Genomic DNA, 22,294 nt, shown 5'->3' on the forward strand with positions numbered 1-22,294 from the left:
AACGTCATCTACCAGCTGCTCGTGCCCGTGAGGCCTCCTCCTGGGCACACCTTCCGATGTGGAGCTGGACAACGTGGAGGAGACGGCGACGAGCAGGTCCTGTCTGCGCGTGCAGCTGGAGTGCACCTGCACGAGGGAGCGGCTGCTGGGGGACATGCTCTGCTTTCTGCACCACGATCAGGAGGAGCTGAGAGAAAAACAGGGGCCCAGCTTGCTCGACACCTTCTGCACGGGCTCCTATCTGCAAGTGGAGAAAAGCGCGCTCTGGCTCCAGGACCAGGTGAAAGCAGCCTGGAGGCATCTGCCTCAGTCGCGTGACTGCCGCCTGGAGCTGCTGCCCTCCCACCGCTCATGCAAGATCCGGCTGACCACCCCCTCCAACTGCACCTTCACCATCGAGATGACTCTTGGAGTGCAGCTTGATGAATCGGACACATTCCTGAGCATTGAGTAGGCTCAGGATACGCTGCTGTGTTCTTCTCTGTTTGTCTCTTTCCAAATATGCCATTCTCTTACTTAAATAAATTGGATACTATCAATCGTTTCCTCCTGAGAGGATGATTTTTTTTTCTATGATTTGCTGCTCTAGAATGGGGTTGAAGTCAGCAGGCAATGTTTCACAGCAGCTAGGATTGTCAAGAAATCCTTTTAGCCCATTTTTTATTGGTGTAATTGAGTTATCTCTTTCTTTCCTTTAATTTTTGGCTGTGCTACTTTAAGTTATTCCTTCCCTTTATTTTCTGACCACATTATTTCTGATACATGCCTCGATTCCTTTGACCTTATTGGGCACCTTGGGCACACCTCTGGCTCATGTTCACCTGACTGTTGACCAGCAGTCCCAAGTCCTTTTCTGCTGAGCACCTTTCCAGCCTTTCTTCCGCACGTTTGCACCACTGCATAAGGCTATTCTGCCCAAGTGTAACACTTAGCATTTAGCCTTGTTGGATATCATGCTATTGGATGTGGCCCATCAATCCAGCATACCCAGATTCCCCTGAATGGACTTGCTACCCTCAATCAGATGAGCATGCTCTCAGATCAACTTGATGTCATCTGGAATTTTACTGAGAGTGCATTGAATCCCTGCACTAATATCATTGATAAGATAGTAAAACAAGCTCCAGTACTGAGCCCTGAGGAACACCACGTGTAACCTACTGCCAACCATATTTAACTCCATTCACAATCATGCTTCGGGCCTGGCCATCCAGCCAGTTTTTTAACCAGCAAACAGTACTTCTCTACAAGACATTAACATCAAGTTTCTTCAGGAGAATGCTATGGAAAACAGTACTGAATGCCCTGCTGAAGTCCAGGTAAACAACATCCACAGCCTTTCTCTCAGCCACTAACCAGTTTACCCTGTCATAGAAGGAGATCAGTTTGGTCAGGTAGTTCCTGTCATGAACCAATGCTGACTAGGCCTGATAATCTGGTTGTCCTGTTCATGCCATGTGATGATACTTAAATGATCAAGATGGCTTCATGAATCTCATTTCTAGAAAGTTCTTCCTTCCAGCTCTCAGGTTTGGCTCCCTGCTCTTTCTTATATGTCTTTCCAGATCAGGCTGCTTCTTGCCTGCCACATCTACTCCCAGCACATCTGTCCCTGGGCAGAATCAGTAGCACCAACAAGCGAAGTAACTTCTATCAAAAGTAAATCTATAGGTTACATAGCCCTTCTTCCAGGATTTTCATCTTGCCTTTCCCTGAGATACAATTGTTAACAAAAATAATTTTAAAATAAAATATATTATGTAGGTTTGCTGCCTTTATTTTCCTGTATCATCTTTTAAAAATACTTATTATTACTCCTTTGCCAGAGGCTAGAAAAAGATGCTCGGAGTGCACAACAATGAATTTCCATATCATCCTTCAAGTATACTTTTTCTCAGTTTATACCTGAAGGCAGAGTCAAGTCTTTAATAAAAGGATACCACAGATTCGGTTATAGAAACTTACAAGTTTTAATATTTCTTTTATTACATTTACTTAAGGGAGCAAAATTACATATGAAATTACTTAGGGGCTTCCTTGAAGAGATTATTTTTTTTTTTTCCCCTGTGTAGGATGGAAGTGTCAGTGAGCATAATAGAACCTGTTAGACTCTGTAGCGTTATGCCTTTTGGAGCCTGCTACTCTATCCATTTGCCATCACCTATGTTTTTTCCTAGGTTTTACATATCCAGTCATATTAGAAATCATGTTTCAATGCTGCAGATGTTATGTTTTGGTGAAATGTACATTCATCCATTAATAAGACATACAAATTTCTTGAAGAAACTTCAGAAGTTTCTTTCCAAGTGCATGTTATGTCCTTAGGAAATACTTTGATTCCTGACAGTTTCCCATGTAAGAGTGCAATGATGAGGATGTCAGTCTCTTTTCTCAGGTGATAGGATGTCAGACCACGGCCTCAAATTTTGCTAGGGAAGGTTTAAACTGGATGTCAGAATGTCTTAATGGAAAGACATTGGAAGTGGCTGCCCAGGGAGGTGATGGAGTCACTAGCTGTGGAGGTGTTCAAGAGATGTGTGGATGTGACAGGGACATGCAGTGGTCCTGTAATATTAGGTGGATGATTGATCTTGATGATTTTGAAGGTCTTTTCTAGCCAAAATGATCATTTGATTATTTGATTCTGTGACTATTACTTGGTTCAGTTGTAGTCTTTTTTAATGTGATTGTTTTTCTGTTTCCAGGGCACAGCAAGCAAGCTCTATGTGCTTCTTGACAGCACATTTAGAAAAAGTTTTTTTGTCTGGTTTCTCTGGAAGTCTCCCTCAATTACAAAACATCTGACCAAGTGCTATTATTCCTGTTTGCAACTTCCTTTTTAAAGGTCCTGGTGATTGTCAGTTCACCTTTTGGCCAGGTGTTGTGAAATCAAGCCGTTATGTAATTTATTCCAATGGTCTCAAGTTGCACACTGTATCTTTTCAAAACACTTGTTTCTAGTCCTCCATATACTGCACTGGAATTGAAATTGTGTATTGTGATGTGTTTAGGAAAAAAAAACAAAAACAAAAACAAAAAAAAAGCAAGAAAAAGCATCTTGCTGACACATTGTTTTCAAGTTTTAAGCAAGTAAAAATAAGGAGTTTAAATTAAAGCTTGAAATTTGTCACAAGGACAACACCAGACTGCATAACAAATGCAATGTAATGAAGGTGTTCTTCGACGCTCTTGAGTTTTTGCAATTAAGTTTCTCAGTGTAGTGCACTGCATTTCCTGGACTTTTTGCACAGACTTAATTATAACCAATAATAAAAGGTAATTGTATCAGCCACCTGCACAGAAACTGATACCCTTCAGTAATCGCAGTAAGAAATGTATGTAATATAGAATCATAAGAGAAGATCAATGTGACATACCGAAGACTCTCTAAAAGAAAACTGTAGCTCAAAATCTAAAAGTTCTTCTCTGAAGATCTATGGCATTAAAAGGAATAGCAATATTGCACTTGTCAGTTTGTGTGCAGACTTAATTACAGCAACCAGATAGGCTGGATTACACCAACTGCTGACCTCTCACTTGTCAGCATGTATGATTTTACTCTGAGTTCTCTGTGGGAAGAATCAGCTCTTAGAATATTCATAAGACTTACATTCTAGTTTTTTTGTTTGATTGTTTGTTTGGTTGGTTTTTTTGGGGTTCTTGTAGCAATGAGAAAACCTTAAAAACTTGGCCCTTGAAAGAAAAAAAATTGTTTTCTTTGTTTTCTGTGTTTTTTTTAAATACTTGTCAAAAACAAGTAATAATTGTTGGTGATTTGAGTCATAATTTGTTCATCTTTGGACTTGACATTAATACATTCTGAAAATCCAGATTTCTCTCTGTCAGAGAGATGGAGAGCAAGGCAGGTACAAGTGTTTAAGTGGAACATGCATAACTCTACCCAAAACCTCACGGTATTATTACAGACATGGGTATTTCGGTGCCATTTCTGTATAAAGGATTGTTTTTGCAAATATACATATGACTCTTTCTAGTAGCCATGTAACATCAGTTTTATAATGCATGGGAGCATCATCTCAGACCTATTGTGCATTTCTGTATGTTTCAGAACCATTCTCCAATTTTATTTGCAAGTGCTGTGTTGTTAATGTGCCAAAATAACTGTTTATTGCTCAGGAACAATTTCTTTGCATGTGCACATGCATTCTTTGTCAGGTTGCTTTAGGGTAGCAAATTCCAGTTTTCTCTTCTGATTTAATAGCCTATATCAGTCAGTAACATAAAAGAAGTTGGTGTGACTTCATGAGGATTCGGAAGGTTATTCACACATAAGCCATCATCATCATCTCATAGGACTTTTCTTATTCCCTAATCTTGCCTTTCCTCTTTTCTTCCTACTTTGCATAATTTTATCAAAAGTATAGAGCTGTAGACAGAATAGGTGAAAGGTGTTAACAGATCTTACTGATTGCTTGTACAAGATCATGACACTGTAGATAAAGTAAAGTAAACCGTGGTGTTTATGCTAGAACTGGACCAAATGCTGTGTGTTCATTGGAACATCTGTGAATTTTGCTTGATGACAAGTCCCAGAGCAACACAATGAAGCCAAAGCTTTTTTCCTGCAGGAGTGGCAAAGTGTGTTCAATCAAAGTAATGATAAGAGGTACTAAATTAAAAATAATAATAAAATGCAAAGCAATAAATATGAAACTGAATTTTTATTATGGAAGTTAGCATGCAGATAAAATGCCAAAAGAGAGAAGTTATTATCTTGCTCTCTGATCTTTTGAACTAAACAAGAAAAATGAAATTGAACAGACTGTGTGTTCCTGGAGGTTAGACATCTTTCTGCTGTTTTTGTAGTGTTTACAAAGATCAGAGATAAGATAACACAGCTTTACTTTGAGAGGTGCACCACAGTGTTGCACTGAGGAAAAGGTTTGATTTAATCTTACATCAAGTGGAATTATTTTTTTTAAGTCTAGAGATTTATATGCGTTACTGGTGGTTAATAACTTCAGCAACATTTCCTCAGTTGTAGGTGGGACATAATGCTAGGTCTGGTAAGTATTATAAAGATTGCTTCAAGGAATTACAGATAACACATTTCCTTCCAATCCCTATTTCATCCTTTCCCAGTGAGGTGTGTACTGTGAGAATAATTTTCATTGCTCTCTATAATTATAATTTCATTGTTACAAACCTGTGTGTTGACTTTTGCTTAAGTGAATAGACTGCAAAGGAGAAAGGGGGCTACATAAACATTCATAGCAGTTGATTGTTAATTTGTTCTTCTATTTTTGTAAATACAAAAGCCACTGTAAAGCTCTTTCTGCTGTGAGATGAAGGCACAGCCCAGGAAACCAGCTGCATAAGCTGGGACTTTGTCTCAGAGTTTTTTGCCAAATAATTGTCATTTTAGACAAAGGAGGAAAATGTCATTTACAGCCTCTTTTCAGTATCAGTGAGCATCCAGAAATCCGGTTATTGCCAGTGAGAGTTGCAGGTATTCAGCATATTTGACAGTTCTCGACCTCTGTCTCTGTTTCTCCTGCTGTTAAATAGAGAGTAGCTTCTTCAAAGGGCTGCTATGAGAGTAATTAGTTAGGAACCATGAAGTACTCTGAAGAGCAAAATGGCAAAGCAGTGTTACAGCACCCTTTCAATGTTTAACGAATTTCAGCATAATGGCCTCATTTTGGGGAATACTTATGAAATAGAAAGTGTGAAAAACAACTCCTAATTTGGTTACAGTGCTTGGAAAAATCAGTATTGGTCAGTGTACCTCAAACAAAGGCTTTATAGGCTTTTGTATAATTGCAAAGACAATTGAGGAACAATACAAAAACAAGCTTGTTTTTCTGATTAAGGGCTGTGCATGGTACATTTGCTGTGATTACCCTGAATCTAAAGAAGGCAGTTTCAGCTCTGAGCTTTTTAACCCTTAAATATCTCACATTCATTTCTAGTACACATTTTTTCTCCCATATCCTATTGCCAAAATCCTTTAGCAACTGTTAAATTTTGAAACACTTTAAAAATATAAAATATGCAATAAGATATCGTGGCTTTTGTCCATGATCAGACTGTTGGTGTATGTTGCAAAAAGCAATACATGTGGAAAAATCTGATTCCGTTAATTCTGTGTAGCTATGAGAAACTGAAGACTAATTTTTACTTTTTCATTGCTGGGTTTGCTTGTTTGTTTGTTTGTCCAAGTTCCATACTTTGGATGATTTTCAGAATGAGGTCTAGAAAGACCAAAAGTGTGCCATCAATAGCTTTATTTAGACAAATGTGATTGTGGTCACTTCAGCAACACAAAGGGAACCTGAAGGGGAATACTAAAGCTTCAGAAGAACGTCTGGGGAAAGCGAGGGACACCAATTCATATGTGTGTGTTGAGAAAAGTAGCCCACAACTGGATCTTCAATGTAAGCAGTTGAGTAAGTGTTGAAAAGCATGAAGCTTTTTTGCATTAACACCTGTTCACATGCTGCAGCAAATGGTTGCTGCAATTGAATGAGAACTGTAAGCACGAAGTGAGGGTGGTGAAAAGACAGAAGTGCCATAAGCACATTGGGAAGGAGATGGCATGCACAAACATAACATGCTGGGATGCTAACTTTCTATAAAAAACACACTGGTGTTGAAAGCAAAAGCTCTGTACAGAACCAACTGGAAATTAGAAAAAATGTAGGTAAAACTTTTCTACTATCTTGCTTAGCAAAAAGACCAATGAATGGGTGGGATGCCGCCACTAAGAATGATGCCTGAAACCATGGAATAAGAGATGAAGATGCTAGGTTGAATCCTAAGCATACTTTTTCCAGTTGAGATAGATCAGCAGATCTATAGCAGATTCATTTAAAAGCCAAAGATCTCTAGCATCCACTTGTATTTCAGAAGCAGCAAAAGTTTTCTAGCTGAGGATCACTTACAGCACGAGTGCAAAACAGAAGACTGGATGTGAAGAGAAAAGCATTTAATCCAGGCACTGAAATGTGACAGTCCTTTGCACAGCTCAAGTAAATGGATTCAACTTAAGAGATGAGCTAAAAGCTGACCGCATGGGTGGGAATGTGCACATCCTATGGGATGCAAGACTGAAAGAGCAATGAAGAGCTTCCTTTTTCAATGTTACATCTCACTCTAGGAGTAAAACTGGATCAAAGCCTGAATTTTCTTCAGAAAATTATTTTCACGTTATAGGTTGAGGGTGGAGAGTTGCATTGCTTTTTGTTTGAAGGCTGAGTTATGCCACAAGCATAGCTTTATCTACCTTTCATTAAGCATAAGAATACATATCATAGAAATATTAATGTTGTGAGAGAAGTTTCACAGAGTATGCCAGAAGGTGTGGAAATTTGTTAAAGAGGATAGATGGCTAATCTAGAGCAATTTCCCAGAGCATGCTCTTGAAGTTGTAATTAGTAAACTCTCATGCCTGGAATAAATCAAGTACCATTCTGGAAACCTCTGACAAGCAATGATGGCTTCTTTTCAGCACTGTTTTTGATATAATTGAATCGCTGGACACTGAATATATCTGTAAAGATTTTCATCAGCATTAGCTTCATATCACTGTTTTTACCAGGTATAATGATACCCTTTCTTTGCAAAATTCAAGTTCTTTCTTCAGCTCTTCCATTAGAACTAAGGGAACCCTATGGGTTGTTAGGATCTACAGATGAAAATAACCTGTTTAATCTACAAATATTCCAGTCAACACTGAAACAAGCAGTGAAGAGCTGCAAGAGCTAGAGCATATACCCCACTTTGTCTTGAGCATGGAAATAGGTGTTGTTTTGATTAGCATTGCAGCTCTTGAAGTTATATGAATTTCTGGCATTAAAGAAGACTTGCATTTTACACAAGATTTTGAAAATAGAAACTCAGAACCACGTATTAGTATTCCACAATTTCTCCATTCATTGTTACCAAAATTAGTTTCCCTTAATTTTCTTAAGAGTACAAGGTCATAATCCAGAAAGCAAGGGGAGCAAATCTATAAACCAAAGAATTGCCATTTTCAGTCAGAGGAGAAAAATGTTTTTTCTTAAAATGTCATCAGTTTCTGCTGTGTCTGTGATCTACTCTCTACTCTCTTTCCCAGTGCAATTACCTGGAAGAACTTACCTGCAAGTACTTTTGATGCTGCAGGCATAGCTGTTCTGATGGCTGCCTGTTGGAACGCGCATTGTTTTGTTGCTCTCCCAAAGAGCTTTGGAAATCCATTTTGGTTTTGTGCATTTATTTATTTTAAGTACATAAAGGTAACTGAGATTATTTGCAGAAAAAGAAAAGAAAAAAAACAGAGGATGTGCTTCTTTGTAGGACAGGAAGGGACTTCCTGCAGAAATCACACCTGTACATTATATGATTCTATGATTATGGAGGATTATGTACATCTGTGATTCTATTATTATGCAGTATGGCCATGTGAATGCATCACTGCCATATATTGGTGCCTTAAGGCAGGAGCTAAACCAACTTTGATGCAAATTAGACAGATGCATACACTTAATTTGCATGAAATTCAAATGTTAAAAAATGTTTGAATGATCATTTCTCTGTGAACTAGTGGATAAAAAAGTTTTCTTGTTTGCTAATTTAAATCTGCTAAATTAATGTTTCTGAATTTAGAGAGGAGGGGAAATCCAGCTCGTTTTGCATCATTCTGAACAAGGTAGATTTTTCAGTGAAATACAGTTTTGGTTTTGGGCTGGTTTTTTTTTTTTTTTTTTTTTTGGTTTGTTGTTTTTTTGATCAGTAAAGATACTGATCAAAGGTCAAAATAAATTTAATCTAATTTGATGAAGCTTTTGGGTGAACTCATTAAGGAAAAGCAAATTCGCCATTGTTCAGAGGGTGTGTAGCAATTTATATAAACCATAACTGGTTTAGCACCAGTGGCATCTCTGATGTCAGAGAATAATAGCATTTCTCATTATGCCATGTATCTTCTTACCTTTGTATTCCAATCATTTATAAAACAAAGTACCCCTGAAGGCTGTTTATCCCTAGATAATAGTCTCTACTGTTAAGTACAACTTCATCAAAATATTTCTTTCTGACAATGTCTTACTGTAATATATAATGGAAGTGACAACTAATATATTATATGATAAAGTAAAATATCCCCTGAGCAAGGTACAGGGATGATAAATTATGTTAATATGTTATTCCCATTATATTATCATCAGTCAGATGATGATTTAGTATGATGCATCATCAGAAAAAGATAATCTAATTGTGTATTACTCAAAACTTTATGCCATCTAGGGAATACAATGAATTAATTCAACTGACTTATTGGACAAAAGTTATCCTAGTCCCACAATTCACATACAGCCTAAATTAAAATACATCAAGATATAGATAATAACTACAAAACATACATCTAAGAAGTGAAATCTAAGAAATGTTGCTATTACAGGAGTCAGGGGCAGAATATCAGTACCTGCAAACCAACATCATGCTAGCATAGCCATTATATATTATACTAACAGCATCATTAGTATGACTGAAGCTTCCATATAAGCCCCATGTAGGTCTTGGTAAGTTAATGACAATAATGAAATAGAAACCAAGTTCAGTGCCCTTTACTCATTTTATAAATATTTAATGTGGATATTTGAAAGAAGTTTCAACCATATTTTTGTGCTGAACTGTTTATCAAACAGATGGTTATCCTGTTATTCAATAATTTGCAAGCTGACATGCTGTATTGATGTATGGATGGTACCAGTCTGTCACTAGACCAAATAGAAATATCAGACAACTTTGTTGTGAAGCAACCTTTGAGACTGAAAACTACCTTCTCATGTTCATTTCTTAGTAATTCATTGTTGATATGTTTCATCTATATTTGTGTGGTTATGGTATAACACTGTGTTGTAGCTTCCACTGTAACCGGATTGTTTGGTCAAAAGATGGGTAAAAAATATTTGATGAGCATCAAGTTAATGAAGCCATTTGTTTGTTATATACATAAGTAAGGTTGGACTAGATAGTCTTTAAGGTTTTCTTCCAACCCAGTTGATTAGTGATGAGCAATTCCATTTTCATGCTGCAGTTATCCTAGTTCTCAGGCTATCTTCTGCAACTTCAGCATTATAATTTCTGATCATCTCGGAGTTTCCACATGGTATCTTCACAGTACTTGCATTTTCTTGGTATGCTCCAGCAGTTTGACTTCACTGCTGAAGCTTAGATCCCTCCCATGTCCCCATGGCCTCGTGCAATATCAAACTACTCATAAGCCCTTTCCATATCTCCGCATTATCCCCAGATTTGCCCAGTTTGCTAGCTGGGATAGAGGCAATGTGTTGTGCCCAACAGGTCAGCTAGCATGCAGCCTGATCTGACAGCCAGCTCTTGTCTTCTGTGCTCAGAACAGCTATGAACTGAGCTCTTCTGCCTTTTCTTTTTTTCTACTGTGATATTTTTTCTTTGCTCAAATGATGTTCATCATTAAATATGGGTAAATCAGGAATGGATCAGCTGCTTAAATGTCCAGGTCTAGTGTCCTCTGAGACATTAAGGGGTGCCTGAGATATCTGCAGAGGGCTGACAGATGTGATGTAATGGGAGATCCGCATTTTTGTAAAATGACAGCTAACGAGCAAGTGACAGTGACTAAAGAGACAGTAGACTCCATGTTCAGGCAATTTAATCAAGCCTTTGATATCTCCACCTTTCTGTCATACGCACTTCTTGAAATTGCTGGTAGGTCAAAACTCTTACCTTGGGGTTGATGGACGGGAGTGCAGCTGTGGTTTGGAAAACAAGCAAAGCAACATTTTAGGGTAGCACTGGGAGCACTTCGGGATGGTACAGGAGAAATGGCTGTTACAGTTCTCTGCTGAGTTTAACTGCATGCCTGGCCTTGGTAAGCATCTCTCCATCTTCATCTCTCCCCATCCCCAGATGGGAAAGCAGGAGATGGTGCCCAGGATTTGGCATCCCCACTGTGCTTCTCAACCCATGGTCCTGGACTCCACTACTTTTCCTTTGTCAGCATCCATTCTACTCTAACCCCACCAATATCCAAAGAATGATTTTATACTTCATGTTAGTTCACTTAAAAACATGAAACTTTCATGCTTCCCAACATTGTAGGAATAATTTTATTTCTTTTTTAATTTTTTTTTTCATAAGTGAATCTATTTATTATTGAAGAAAGATGTGAAATGCAGTGTCATCCTTCCATGGAGCAATCAAAAACCTCTACCTGCCCCCAGCACACGCTATCATAGGGCAATATCTTTACAGATAACAGCCTGCCAGTTTATCTCTTTAGTACTCTGTACTAATTAGTAAGTACTGAGAAATCTTAATACTCTTTTTGAACTATTCAGTCAATGAGTTCAGTCATTAAGGATATGTGTAAGCGATGAAATCCAGTACAAACCTGTATAAATGTAGTCATAGAATTAACAACCTCAAAACCTCTTGTGATCCTTTGGATAGCTGTCTACAAATACACTGTCTCACGTGAAGAGCACCTCATGTCTGATGCCTTTCTTTAAATTCCTTTAGCTTTTAAATTTAAACTTTCTTTACTCTCAAAGGTTAATAGTGTGTTCACATCCTCTCGTTTGCAGTTATACTGTTACAACGTGTGTCTGAATTTTACCTGCAAGTCAGCTGAGATCACAGGAAGGGAATACTGATCAAACTCAGTGCTTTATAGTTAAATGAAATATCTCCAAAATGTTATGAGTAGCAAGTTCTAAGAACTATAGCAAGAAAACTTTCATGTCATGATGCATTCTTAGCTTTGAGCTTTTGAGCTATTAGCGGTCTGTAGCTCAAAGGCTTTGTTAACTGAGATTTGTGTATCTTTCACAAATATTTTCTCTGTCAGTTCATCTAGTCATTTTAGGTGATGTTTGTACTTTTGGGTCCACAACATCCCATAGCAATAAATTTCCTTGTAAAAAAAAAAAAGTCATTTTGTTACTGTTCTTTATCTGCTGTTTGCCACTTATATGTGATAAATCTTGGTTCTGTTGTCTATGTAAACTCATATACTCTCCACCTATTAACATCTTCATTGTATTTAGGGTTGTATAAATCTTTGTTCGTTTCTTTTATTCCATATGTTTGAACACCTCTCCTGTCTTTTTGTATAGTTCTTATAGTTTTGCTTTATCCTTATTAAATGGGAGATCAAGACAACAGTCAGTAAACAATATAGGAGTACAGTAGTTTTCAGCAGTGCCATAATGTGCTGTTGTTTTCAGATTTTTTCCTTCTCCATCATTTCTACTGTTTCTTTTCTTCTTCTTTAGTTTTCTATCAATCACAGAGTTGATAATTTCATATAACTCTCTGTTATAACCACAAGATCTCAGTCTTGAGCAGTAATAGCTCAGTAGAGTCCTTTTCTCTTGTTTTTATGTAAAGTTCAGACCATTTTGTTCAATTTGCATCACCTCATGACAATGAGTTTTGTATCATTTTGCCTGTTAACAACTCAGTAACGTAAGATTTTTGTCAAATATTCATGGTCCTTCATAATCTTTGCTACCATCAATACCTTTGCATTATTAGCACAGTTTTACCTTTTCACTATCCAGTCTTTATTATAGATTCTTTATAGATACACTGCCAGCTGGACATTAGGATGGTTTCCTGGGGGATGCCACTCTAAAACCTGACCTTTTCCATCTGACTGTTTGTTTCCTATCTTTAAACCAGTGTCTAATCCATGAATGACTGAAACTTAAAGAACCAGCATAGTCCTTCAGTATAAACTGAGAAATGACCTCGCAAAAATGTGAGCAGAAGATTTAATTCATCAGTTACTAAGATGCTAATTCTTCTCTATGCTTCCTGGCCCAGCTGGAATGGAAACTAAAGCAGTGATAGTTGCAGAGTAGCTTAGCTTCATAATAATTCTGATCATCATCAGCTGTGTATGACACTGTAATTCTCAAAAGAAAAGCCTACTTTCTTGATGTTTCTGATGCATTTCTAGCACAAAGTTTTCAAGAAGTCTTTATTAAATAAAATCTAATGTACTCCACAGCAAGCCATATATGAACTTAGTATCTGGGTCCCTAGACTCTCTCTTGTACAATATCTCGAAAATTCTGCTGCAGCCTCATTTTGAAGAAAACCTACAAGGTTTTTGTTAATTGAATATGAAAGCATATCCTGGAGACAACACTGCAGACTATATGGTGTTCATTTTGCATTTAAATCCATTTTATTTGTCCTCAATATTCAAGTTTCCATATATTTCTGAGTTTTTATTTGCCACTTTTAATTACACAGTATGGGAGGAATTATTGCAGGGGACAAGGCAGTCAAGTCTGATCTGGTCATTATGACAGCAAAGAGAGAGAGGCCACTAGATTATTAAAATATGGGAACTGGTTGTTGTGCATGTCAACTAGATATTCATGTTGATATCACTAGCTGTGAAATCATTAATGATAGTTAATCACACAAAGTGTTCAAGCAGCTCATAGTAACAGTTACTTTTGATCCAATAATAAAAACTTCATGGAGCCGTAGAGAAGTCAGGGGCATCATTTCAGAGGCAAATTTTGACTGATGCTTTTAAAAAAGCATAGTACCTACAGATACTTTGGGGTTTTGTTTGGAGGTGTTTGTTTTTTGGGTTTTTTTTTTTTCAGTTTAACTTTGTTATTTTTAAAGAAATATTTGTATTCAGTAACTAAGTTCTGCTGTAAGAATGAATCTTGTGGCAAGCTTCTTTGTTACTGAGTTGTGCAATGTAAGGTATCTTTCAAATAAGCATCTCAGAACAAATCCTCTTCACCTTTTCCATTGACTTCAGGACTACTCATGTAATCATAGTGAATAGGCTTTGGGTGTTCAGATTGAAGGACTCTGTAGGAGTAACTTTCAAGAAATTGGTTACGGCTGTAATGCGAGCTGTGCTGACATAGCTGGCAGATAGCTTGAAATTGATGCTCTCAAAAGGAGATACATCTTTGTCAGAAATATTAGTTTCAAGAAAAATGACCTTTTTGCTATCTTTACCGTCAAGTAGTGCTATGGTTTCTAAACTGGATTTGTAGAGAAGTATGGCTATGATATTTAATTTCAGAAAAATAAATAATTTCTGTTATTGATGGCCAAGCACCCAATACTGTACAATTCACTGATGTATTTTTAGTGCTAGGGAAATGTCAAGGCCCACCCTCTATAACTTCTGGAGGTTCTCTGGCCCCACCAGACTCAGCATTACCTTTCAAAAAAACAGTCGCAAAGAGATTTGCAGAGTACTTGTGTTTATATGTTTGTGTATAATTTCCTGGTTCTTAACAGGGTTCTGAGGACACCATCAAGCCTCCCCAATGTTGCCCATGGGTCCAGGCCTCCATTTCAGCTGGCCAGCCCCAGGCCAGTAGGACTGGAGATTCTGAATTGCCATTGTCTTCCTACTTTGCCTTCAACTCAAGAACTGTCAATAGCACCAATTGCCATCACCATCCTGCTCTACTTGTGCTCCCAGACACTGTGGGTGCACTCTGTCTGTCCATGAGGACACTGTCCAGGTTTCACTACAGCTGCTCCTGGCTCCCCTTCCCTAGAGAGTGGCCCTACTCTTTGTGCTTTCTAATGGCTCTAGCTGTCTACATTGATTTGTAAAGCTGTCAACTTCTAAAAGTTACATCTTTTTTTCTTTTTTTTTCTTCTCTCCTGATCTTTGTCCTCATCTTCCATACTTTCTCCCGCCCTCTTCTGAAAAAAAAAGAAAAAAAAAAAACTAAAAAACAAGCCACTGAACTTTCCGCTATGGAGGACTAGAACTGTTCCCATTTTCAACTGCAAGCCTCTTTTCCTTACTCTCTGGGATGAACTACTTAATTTGAAAACTAGAGAATGTTCATTCTTAAAATAAATGGGTAAAAATGTTTTATCTTTTAACAAGCACCTTGTAGATGAAGACATCATGGCTAACAAGAAAAAATTTCTATAGTCCTGTTACTTACGCAAACAGTATCAACCACTGTCAGGAAAACATGATTGCAGGACAGATGTAAGTGGTCCAAAATATTCACTACTGTTTCACTTACGTGGATTTTGAGGGTCAAAACTATGCATTTTTATCAGACTTATTATCTTCCAACCCAAGTGAAGATCAGTGCTTCAGAACAGGCAAGGGACTGCATGCTGAAGGGTTCTGTTTGAAAGGAAATGCTGCCAGTGATACTGATGAGAATTCCTGCTGTTTTGTAGAATGTTCTGCATTTCAGAACTGTTCAATGTTAGAAGAGTACTATACTACTATAGTACTATTTTAAATCTTTATTTTTTTAACTTAACATAGCAGTAGCTTTTTTTATATCCTGTCCCTGTAATTGGCACTGGTGAGGCCCCACCTGAGTACTGTGTTCATTTTTGGGCATCTCAGTACAGAAAGGACATTGAGGTGCTGAAGCAGGTCCAAAGAAGGGCAACAAGGCTTGTGAAGGGCTTGGAGAATATGCCCTATGAGGAGAGACTGAAGGAACTGGGGCTGTTTAGTCTGGGGAAAAGGAGGCTGAGGGGAGACCTTATTGCTCTCTTCCCGCATCTTTTGCTTACAGCAAAAGCAGGGTTGGTCTCTTCTCACTGGTGACAGGTGACAGGACGAGGGGAAATGGCCTCAAGTTGCACCAAGGTAAGTTTAGGTTGGATATCAGGAAAAACTTCTTCACAGAGAGTGTTGTTAAGCACTAGAATAGGCTCCCCAGGGAGGTGATTGAGTCACCATCCCTGAATGTGTTTAAAAACCATTTGGATGTGGTGCTCAGGGACATGATTTAGCAGAGGGTTGTTAGTTAAGGTAGTATGGTTAGGTTGTGGTTAGACTTGATGATCTTTAAGGTCTTTTCTAATCTGAGCAATTCTTTGATTCTATTAAAAAATCTGATAGCTGACTTAGGGAAAATAAATTAAGCTCCACATAATTAATGTTAGCATTGTTAATCAGGATATTTGAAAGGAAAAATAATTTTTCTCCAGAAATGAAAAGAAAATCCTATCTTTTTGAAAATTGGGGGTTTTGTTCATTTCAGTTCAGAGAAAAATGAAAAAATGGCTGGGATTGGGCACAATGAAGGCAAATTCTGAATTGCCCTTTCAGAACTGTTTCACTATCCTGACGTGAACTTTCTCCGATATTCCAGTAGTCTTCAGAGAATAATGTTGGTAATACTGCAGAGTTCTAAATTATGATTTGACAGTGCTAAATTCTGACTATTCATATCTTTGTGCATGAAAAACCTGATTCATATGCTCAAATAAAAGCATCACTCCGGTAAAGTAGGCTATGGATTTTATGCAGAATGATGAATGATGTCCAATATTTAAAACTAATCTATTATTACTTTTGTCTCTCTTCATTCTGAAATTCTTTTGTTTCCCATTTATGTAATGTGGGGTGGAGAAAATGACAGGTAACGCACTTGTGTCATGGATAATTATTGCATGATTTGGCAACATCATACGTAAAGGAACAGTAAGTGACAGATAAATAGGAACTGTTTTGCTGCATCAGACTAATGGTGCATATGGTTCAGTGCCTCTTGTCCTGCAGAGAAACAGTTCTAGGTGTCTGTGGATCTGGAACTGATGGGTTTGCACCTCAGCATTTCACAAAACCTCCATCAGCTCTGTGACAGTCCCTCTGCATGGCCTGTCATTCGGGGAAAACAAGGAACAGACTTTTCAACAGAAATAGGTACTGTTTCACATCACTGTTAACTCTGAGGACATCACGGGCCTGATGCATTGTGTTTGGTTCTGACAGCTAACTCATCTTTGCACATCCATTCAGCGCTCTTTGCTTCAGTTTTGTATCTAAGGTTTTCAGTGTATTGAAAATTTCAGTGTACTGAGAGTTGCTTCTGACTTTAACTAGCTAGCAGGGCACGCCAAGAGTTCTGAGCATCTAACAGCCTTCCTTCTTTCCTTCTGTGCCCTCTGTGTCACTTTTCACATCAAGGATTTTGAGCTGATGTATCTTGACCTTCATCTTGGTGGAATCGGTTGTAGCTGCTGCTTATGTTGTTCTCTTCAAGTGTTAAAACATTTTTAAATATTTAATTAAAGAAACTGTGCCTCTTGGTTTTTTTTTTAAGATGTCAACCATATAAAATAAAAATATCAAATTGGAAATGGCAAAAACGCAGAGCAAGGAATAGACTTGGCTGCCTGTTGGGCAGTACACAGTGTCAGTGTCAGTTACTCACTGGGGTCTTTTCACAGAGCTGATCATAGACACTTTTTTAATGTAAGTTTGATGAAGAGATGGCACGTTGAGACGATTTATCTCTCTCATGCATGGCTTTAGGCAAAGAAAGGCATTCTGTAACACGTAATTCCAATTCTGTTGCTAAACATATGGTGAACAGTGCTGTTGCCAGCTCTGCAGGGAAAGCATGCATGTAGGTGTGGGTAGGCGAGGGGCAAATTCCATTCCAAGAGCCAGTCTCTAAACAGTTCTACTCACAAAGCAGTGTCAGCCTAGTGCTCTAATTCCAAGGGGGATTCTTGACTTTGCATAGTAAAAATACTTATTAAATGCAATCAGGGCAGCATACAGATAAGAAGGCTAAATTCTAATAATTGGAGTGTAGTGTTCTCTTACTATGTGAAAATAAAATTAGCTGGCCACTGACGTCATTATTAAAGTATGAGATGAGACAGAAATATACAGCATGGACCCTAACAACACTTTGCCCCTTTGCCCCTTTCCTCCTTCCCCACAAAAAGCATAAAAAGCATGCACAAGGGCCTTCTGATAAACGTTGCACCACTACAGTAATAAAATACAGACAATTTATAAATTATCTGAACTTGAATGCAAGGCATTTTGTAAACAGTATTTATTACATTCCCATTTAGATTAACATATAAAAGAAAATGTCCATTATCAATAACATTGCTTATTTTCTAACCAGATGCAGGAGTTATACTTTCAGCTACTCTAAACCTAATGTGTCCTTTTATTACTCATGAACAGCTTTTACAACTGTTCAGTTACATATCTCTTAAAGTAGTCATACAGCAATCTCTGCATTTTGAGTGGTTCACAAATAAATAAAACAAGCTTTTTGCATAAAAAGATATTCTACAAACATAATTATTTATGTTTATATATATAAAAATCTACATTTTTATGAATATAATGTCTTCATATATAAGATGAATCCACTGTAAAAATCTAAGAGTTTTTGCTTCCTTTTGTCATTAGGAGTAGTATAAAAGATTTTTTTTCACATTGCAACACTGAGCACATCTTATGCCCTTGAAAATGAACTGCCGTGAATTTTGTTAAGGTTCTGTTCTCCATTCTCATTTTCACACTCAGTGAGCCACTACTGTTTCAGTCCAAAAGGGATCAATCAGTAAAGCTGCATGATGAAACTAGTTGCAGAGTCCAGTCAGATTCTTTAAAACTCATTTGTATTTAGCCAACAGTTTCAGACTGAGCTGCAAATACTGCTCAGGAATACAGCAATGACTGCTTTTTTGAGTGTAATTTGGGAATCAGATTCCCAATGATCAGATTCATGAAAAAAAAAATCCTTAAAAATTTATCACACATATCATGTTATCTGTATGATTTTATAAATATTAAAATTTGTTAACATCCGAACACTTTTTATTTGCATGAATAGATTTGTATTTTTCTTAAAAGTAAATATTGTTACTAACACATGACTTTTTATTAAAATTCAGATGGTGGTAAAGGATTAATAAAACTCCACAAAGTAGAACTGTAGGCTCATTGACATGACATTGTCATGACAAACACTGTGAAAGTCTGGCAGTAACACAATCATTTAAACTGGTATTACATCTCCTGAGACTGTGATGAGGAAAGAAAACATGAAATTTTTCTTTTGCATCCTCCCTCAAATGCTGCTGTGGCACTTCGGAAAGACTCTTGAATGGGCATAAAGCAAAAGGCAGCAAGAGGGGCTGCGTGCTGAGTTTAGGTTCAGAGAGTCACCTCGCGTTGCTGTCCTGTATCATTTGGCAGCCAGGATTAATACATGATGAGAAAGGGCATGTAGGGCTTTCAGGACAATGTCTCTTGTGGTTATAGGCAGGGCTTGCTCTGGGGTGGCAGCGGAGATGGCACAGAGGTCTTTGCATCTCACACATCTGGTCTGGCCACCCAATTGTTGGACTAAGGAAAGTAAAAGGAGAGTGGTGGATCTTGGTCAAAAATACAAAATTATTACCTTTATCTTACTGCTGTTAAAATCAGTAGGCAGTTTGACACTGATGTCAACTGGGGCTGAGCAGGCAAAAACGTATAACCTCATACAGAGGTTATCTATGTGTATATCTATATATCTTGACTATCCTCACAACTATCATACCTCATAAATGATAACTATACATCTTTCATTGGAGAGTGACACTCAATGACAAGAAGTTAGTTTACTGGCATGTCACCACAGCCACCAAACTTTGGTTTTGAACACTTTCTGATAGAACAAGCATCCACTGAGTCAGTGTAGAGTCAGGCCTCAACAGTTCCCAGACAACTAATTTTTTGTGTATTTAAAGCAAATTAACCAAGATTTACATACTTGTTTTTAACTGTGGCTTCTCTTTGGCTGCCAAACCAACGTTCTAGTTCATTTCTTCTTTTGTTTCTGTCAGAAATGTCATCATAACACTGAGCAGAATCTGTCACTGCTGGTTGAAAGCAACTCAGCTCCACCGGCTGCCTCCTACCATCTAGTGGCACCTTCCGCACACTGCTCACTCAATTGGAACAACTGATTAGTAGAGTTATGCAGAGAATGATAATAAATACATACTTTTGAGTGGAGAAGAAACACTTGTGAAAATGAAAAATAGTATTCATATATATATAAGCAAGTTATGGGAGCCTAGAACAATCTAAATTAGTGATGTCAGAGAAAAACTCTGCATAGGGTGATCCCTGAAAGAGTGAGTCAGGTTTGTTGATTGAGTTCTTACCCCTATTTTTGTGGTAGCACGTGGATTTTGTGTTGAAAACTGCAGAATAAGACTATTTACACTATAGAAATGCCTATTGGAAACACGCTTGGTTTTCTGCTTACATAGACATTTAAACAGCCCAAACAAAAATTAAAAGGCTTATTTATTAAAAAAAATAAAGAGGAGAGTATAGTTTCCTTTTTGCTTCTACAATTTTATTAAGTGCTTTTTGTAATAAATGTTTCTCTTTCACTTGAGAAAAGAGATTAAATGTCAATTTACTAGGAATCTCAGCTTGGGGAGTTTTCAATCAAAAGGCAGGTTCTGACTAATTATGTGGCTCTGAACAAACATGAATCATCTAAATGCTTTCTACTCTCTGAACAGAGACTTTTTATTTTTTCAAGAAGTGCTGGTTTTGGTGAATTAGACTACATAGGAAACCAAATTTCTATCAAATTCTCAAAAGGGCCTATTTCTTTCTTTCCCCCCGCGGCAAATTAACAAGGCAAATTGACAGAAGCCAGAATGTAGAAACTCTGCTTCCAGGATACTTCTTTTCTCTTAAAAATTTGTGCTATTCAATATTCCAGTCATATTCATACATTATCATCATATTTTCCAGGGTGGAAAAATTCCCATCCGATGGACTGCTCCTGAAGCTATAGCTTACCGCAAGTTCTCTTCAGCAAGCGATGCGTGGAGCTATGGGATTGTAATGTGGGAAGTGATGTCCTATGGTGAGAGACCATACTGGGAGATGTCCAACCAGGATGTGAGTACTCTACAGGACTAATCTGAATATTGCTGAAATGCTCCTTGAAAAATTGTCTCTCTCTCTGCTTTCCTTTGTTTTCTCACTCACTTTCTAGGCTAGAACCTGAACTTATTTAAATCAGTATAACTCCATCAATGGAATAGTTAATTTATGCAACCTGAAGACTCAACCCACTATTACTCATACCTTGATGAGTTTCATCCAAAGGATTAAAGACATATTACAGAGTTATAGGCAACTTGCCAGGTTCTGATGCTAGATATACATGGCTTTCATCCAAATCTCTGGGAATCTGCATCAGATATGCAATTTGATGCAGTTCTCAGCTAAGCTATAAATCAAAATTTGAGGGAATACTGGAACTACTCTGATGATAAATTTGTCCCATTAGCTCCATTACGCTCTGATGGTACCCTTCAGTAGGCACACATGGATAAATGCTAAAGGAGTAAAGGTTAAGCTGCCATGAGAAATGTATTTGCAAATTCTCTTTTTTTACAAATTAAATGCATTATAAAGTTTTAAGAATTGAAAGAATTAAATGTATTATAAATCCTTAAAGACTATTCATAGGCTTAACCACAGTGCAGGACAATAGTCCTCCCTCCTAAAAAAGTAATACTTTCCTCTGACATGTTTGCAAAACTCACAGCCAAATAAGCTTTCTCAGTTAAAATACGATTACTTATGGTAACACTGAAGACTTGTCCTAGCAAATGTAAAAAAGAAAAGGGAGAATGCCTTTTTATCCACCACAGTTTAAATTGCTACTGATTTTGTTATCTGATGCATACATACCACTGCTCAAACTGGCATAGTCATTCTTCCCACCAGCCATCAACCTTTATGTCAAAATGCAAAATACCAGCCAACCCATCTTAACCTCTCTATGTGAATAGAATTGCCTCTGCATGGATTCTGAAGAGCTGACAAGACTTTTCCCAGACGGCTGTTTTCATACTGTTGCTAAGTTATTCAGCTGTTCAAGTCTGGTTGCTTGTTAAGGCTGATCAGTCATTTGGGGATAAGGATCCGAGAAAGGTTTTCATTAAAAAAGCATCATTTCAGAGTGTTTAAAAAAAAAACAAGTAGAACTTAAAAAACTTAATAAAGCCTTATTTCCTTTGGACTTGTACTCAGTAGTACATATCCTACTTTTCTCCAGCATTTTGCTTGTGAGTTTACCCTTTGGAATAAGATCACATCTCCTGTACGTTATTCCTCCCTAACAATACCACAGCTTCTATCCCCCCTCTACACATCTACCAGAGAGCAGCCCAGCTCCCTGCTCTGCTCCTCAGTTAACACGGGGTATAGGATGATAAGTGCTGTTGATCAACCAGGCAGCGGTAGCTGATTGTCCATCTGAAGAGCAACCACTGAGCTGAGACACACCTTTTCCTTCAGCAGAGACATTTTGGTACTGTCTGAACTAGCGCTTCACAGATCTATTGTCAAATAAGTAGATGAGCCCAGTAGGCTCAATTCTATTTTATACCACTAGCAATGCATTAACAATTGAGATGACTGAGAGTAACTAAGATCTGCAATGTGGCTGATGCAGGACACACAGGAGATCCAAGTTATTCAGGAGCA

The 22,294-nt window shown here is 37.7% G+C and overlaps 1 protein-coding gene across 1 annotated transcript in view; it reads left to right on the top strand.

Moving 5' to 3' along the window:
- LOC116217184 (ephrin type-A receptor 6-like) overlaps nt 1–22,294 on the top strand; it is a 37,557-nt gene that overhangs the window by 5,108 nt on the left and 10,155 nt on the right. Inside the window, exon 2 of the mRNA XM_031555634.1 lies at nt 20,546–20,695. Coding sequence (XP_031411494.1) covers nt 20,546–20,695 — 150 coding nt within the window. The remainder of the gene's footprint in view (nt 1–20,545; nt 20,696–22,294) is intronic.

The sequence above is a fragment of the Meleagris gallopavo genome, chromosome 1 (assembly GCF_000146605.3).
Source record: "Meleagris gallopavo isolate NT-WF06-2002-E0010 breed Aviagen turkey brand Nicholas breeding stock chromosome 1, Turkey_5.1, whole genome shotgun sequence".
Taxonomy (NCBI): Eukaryota; Metazoa; Chordata; class Aves; order Galliformes; family Phasianidae; genus Meleagris; species Meleagris gallopavo.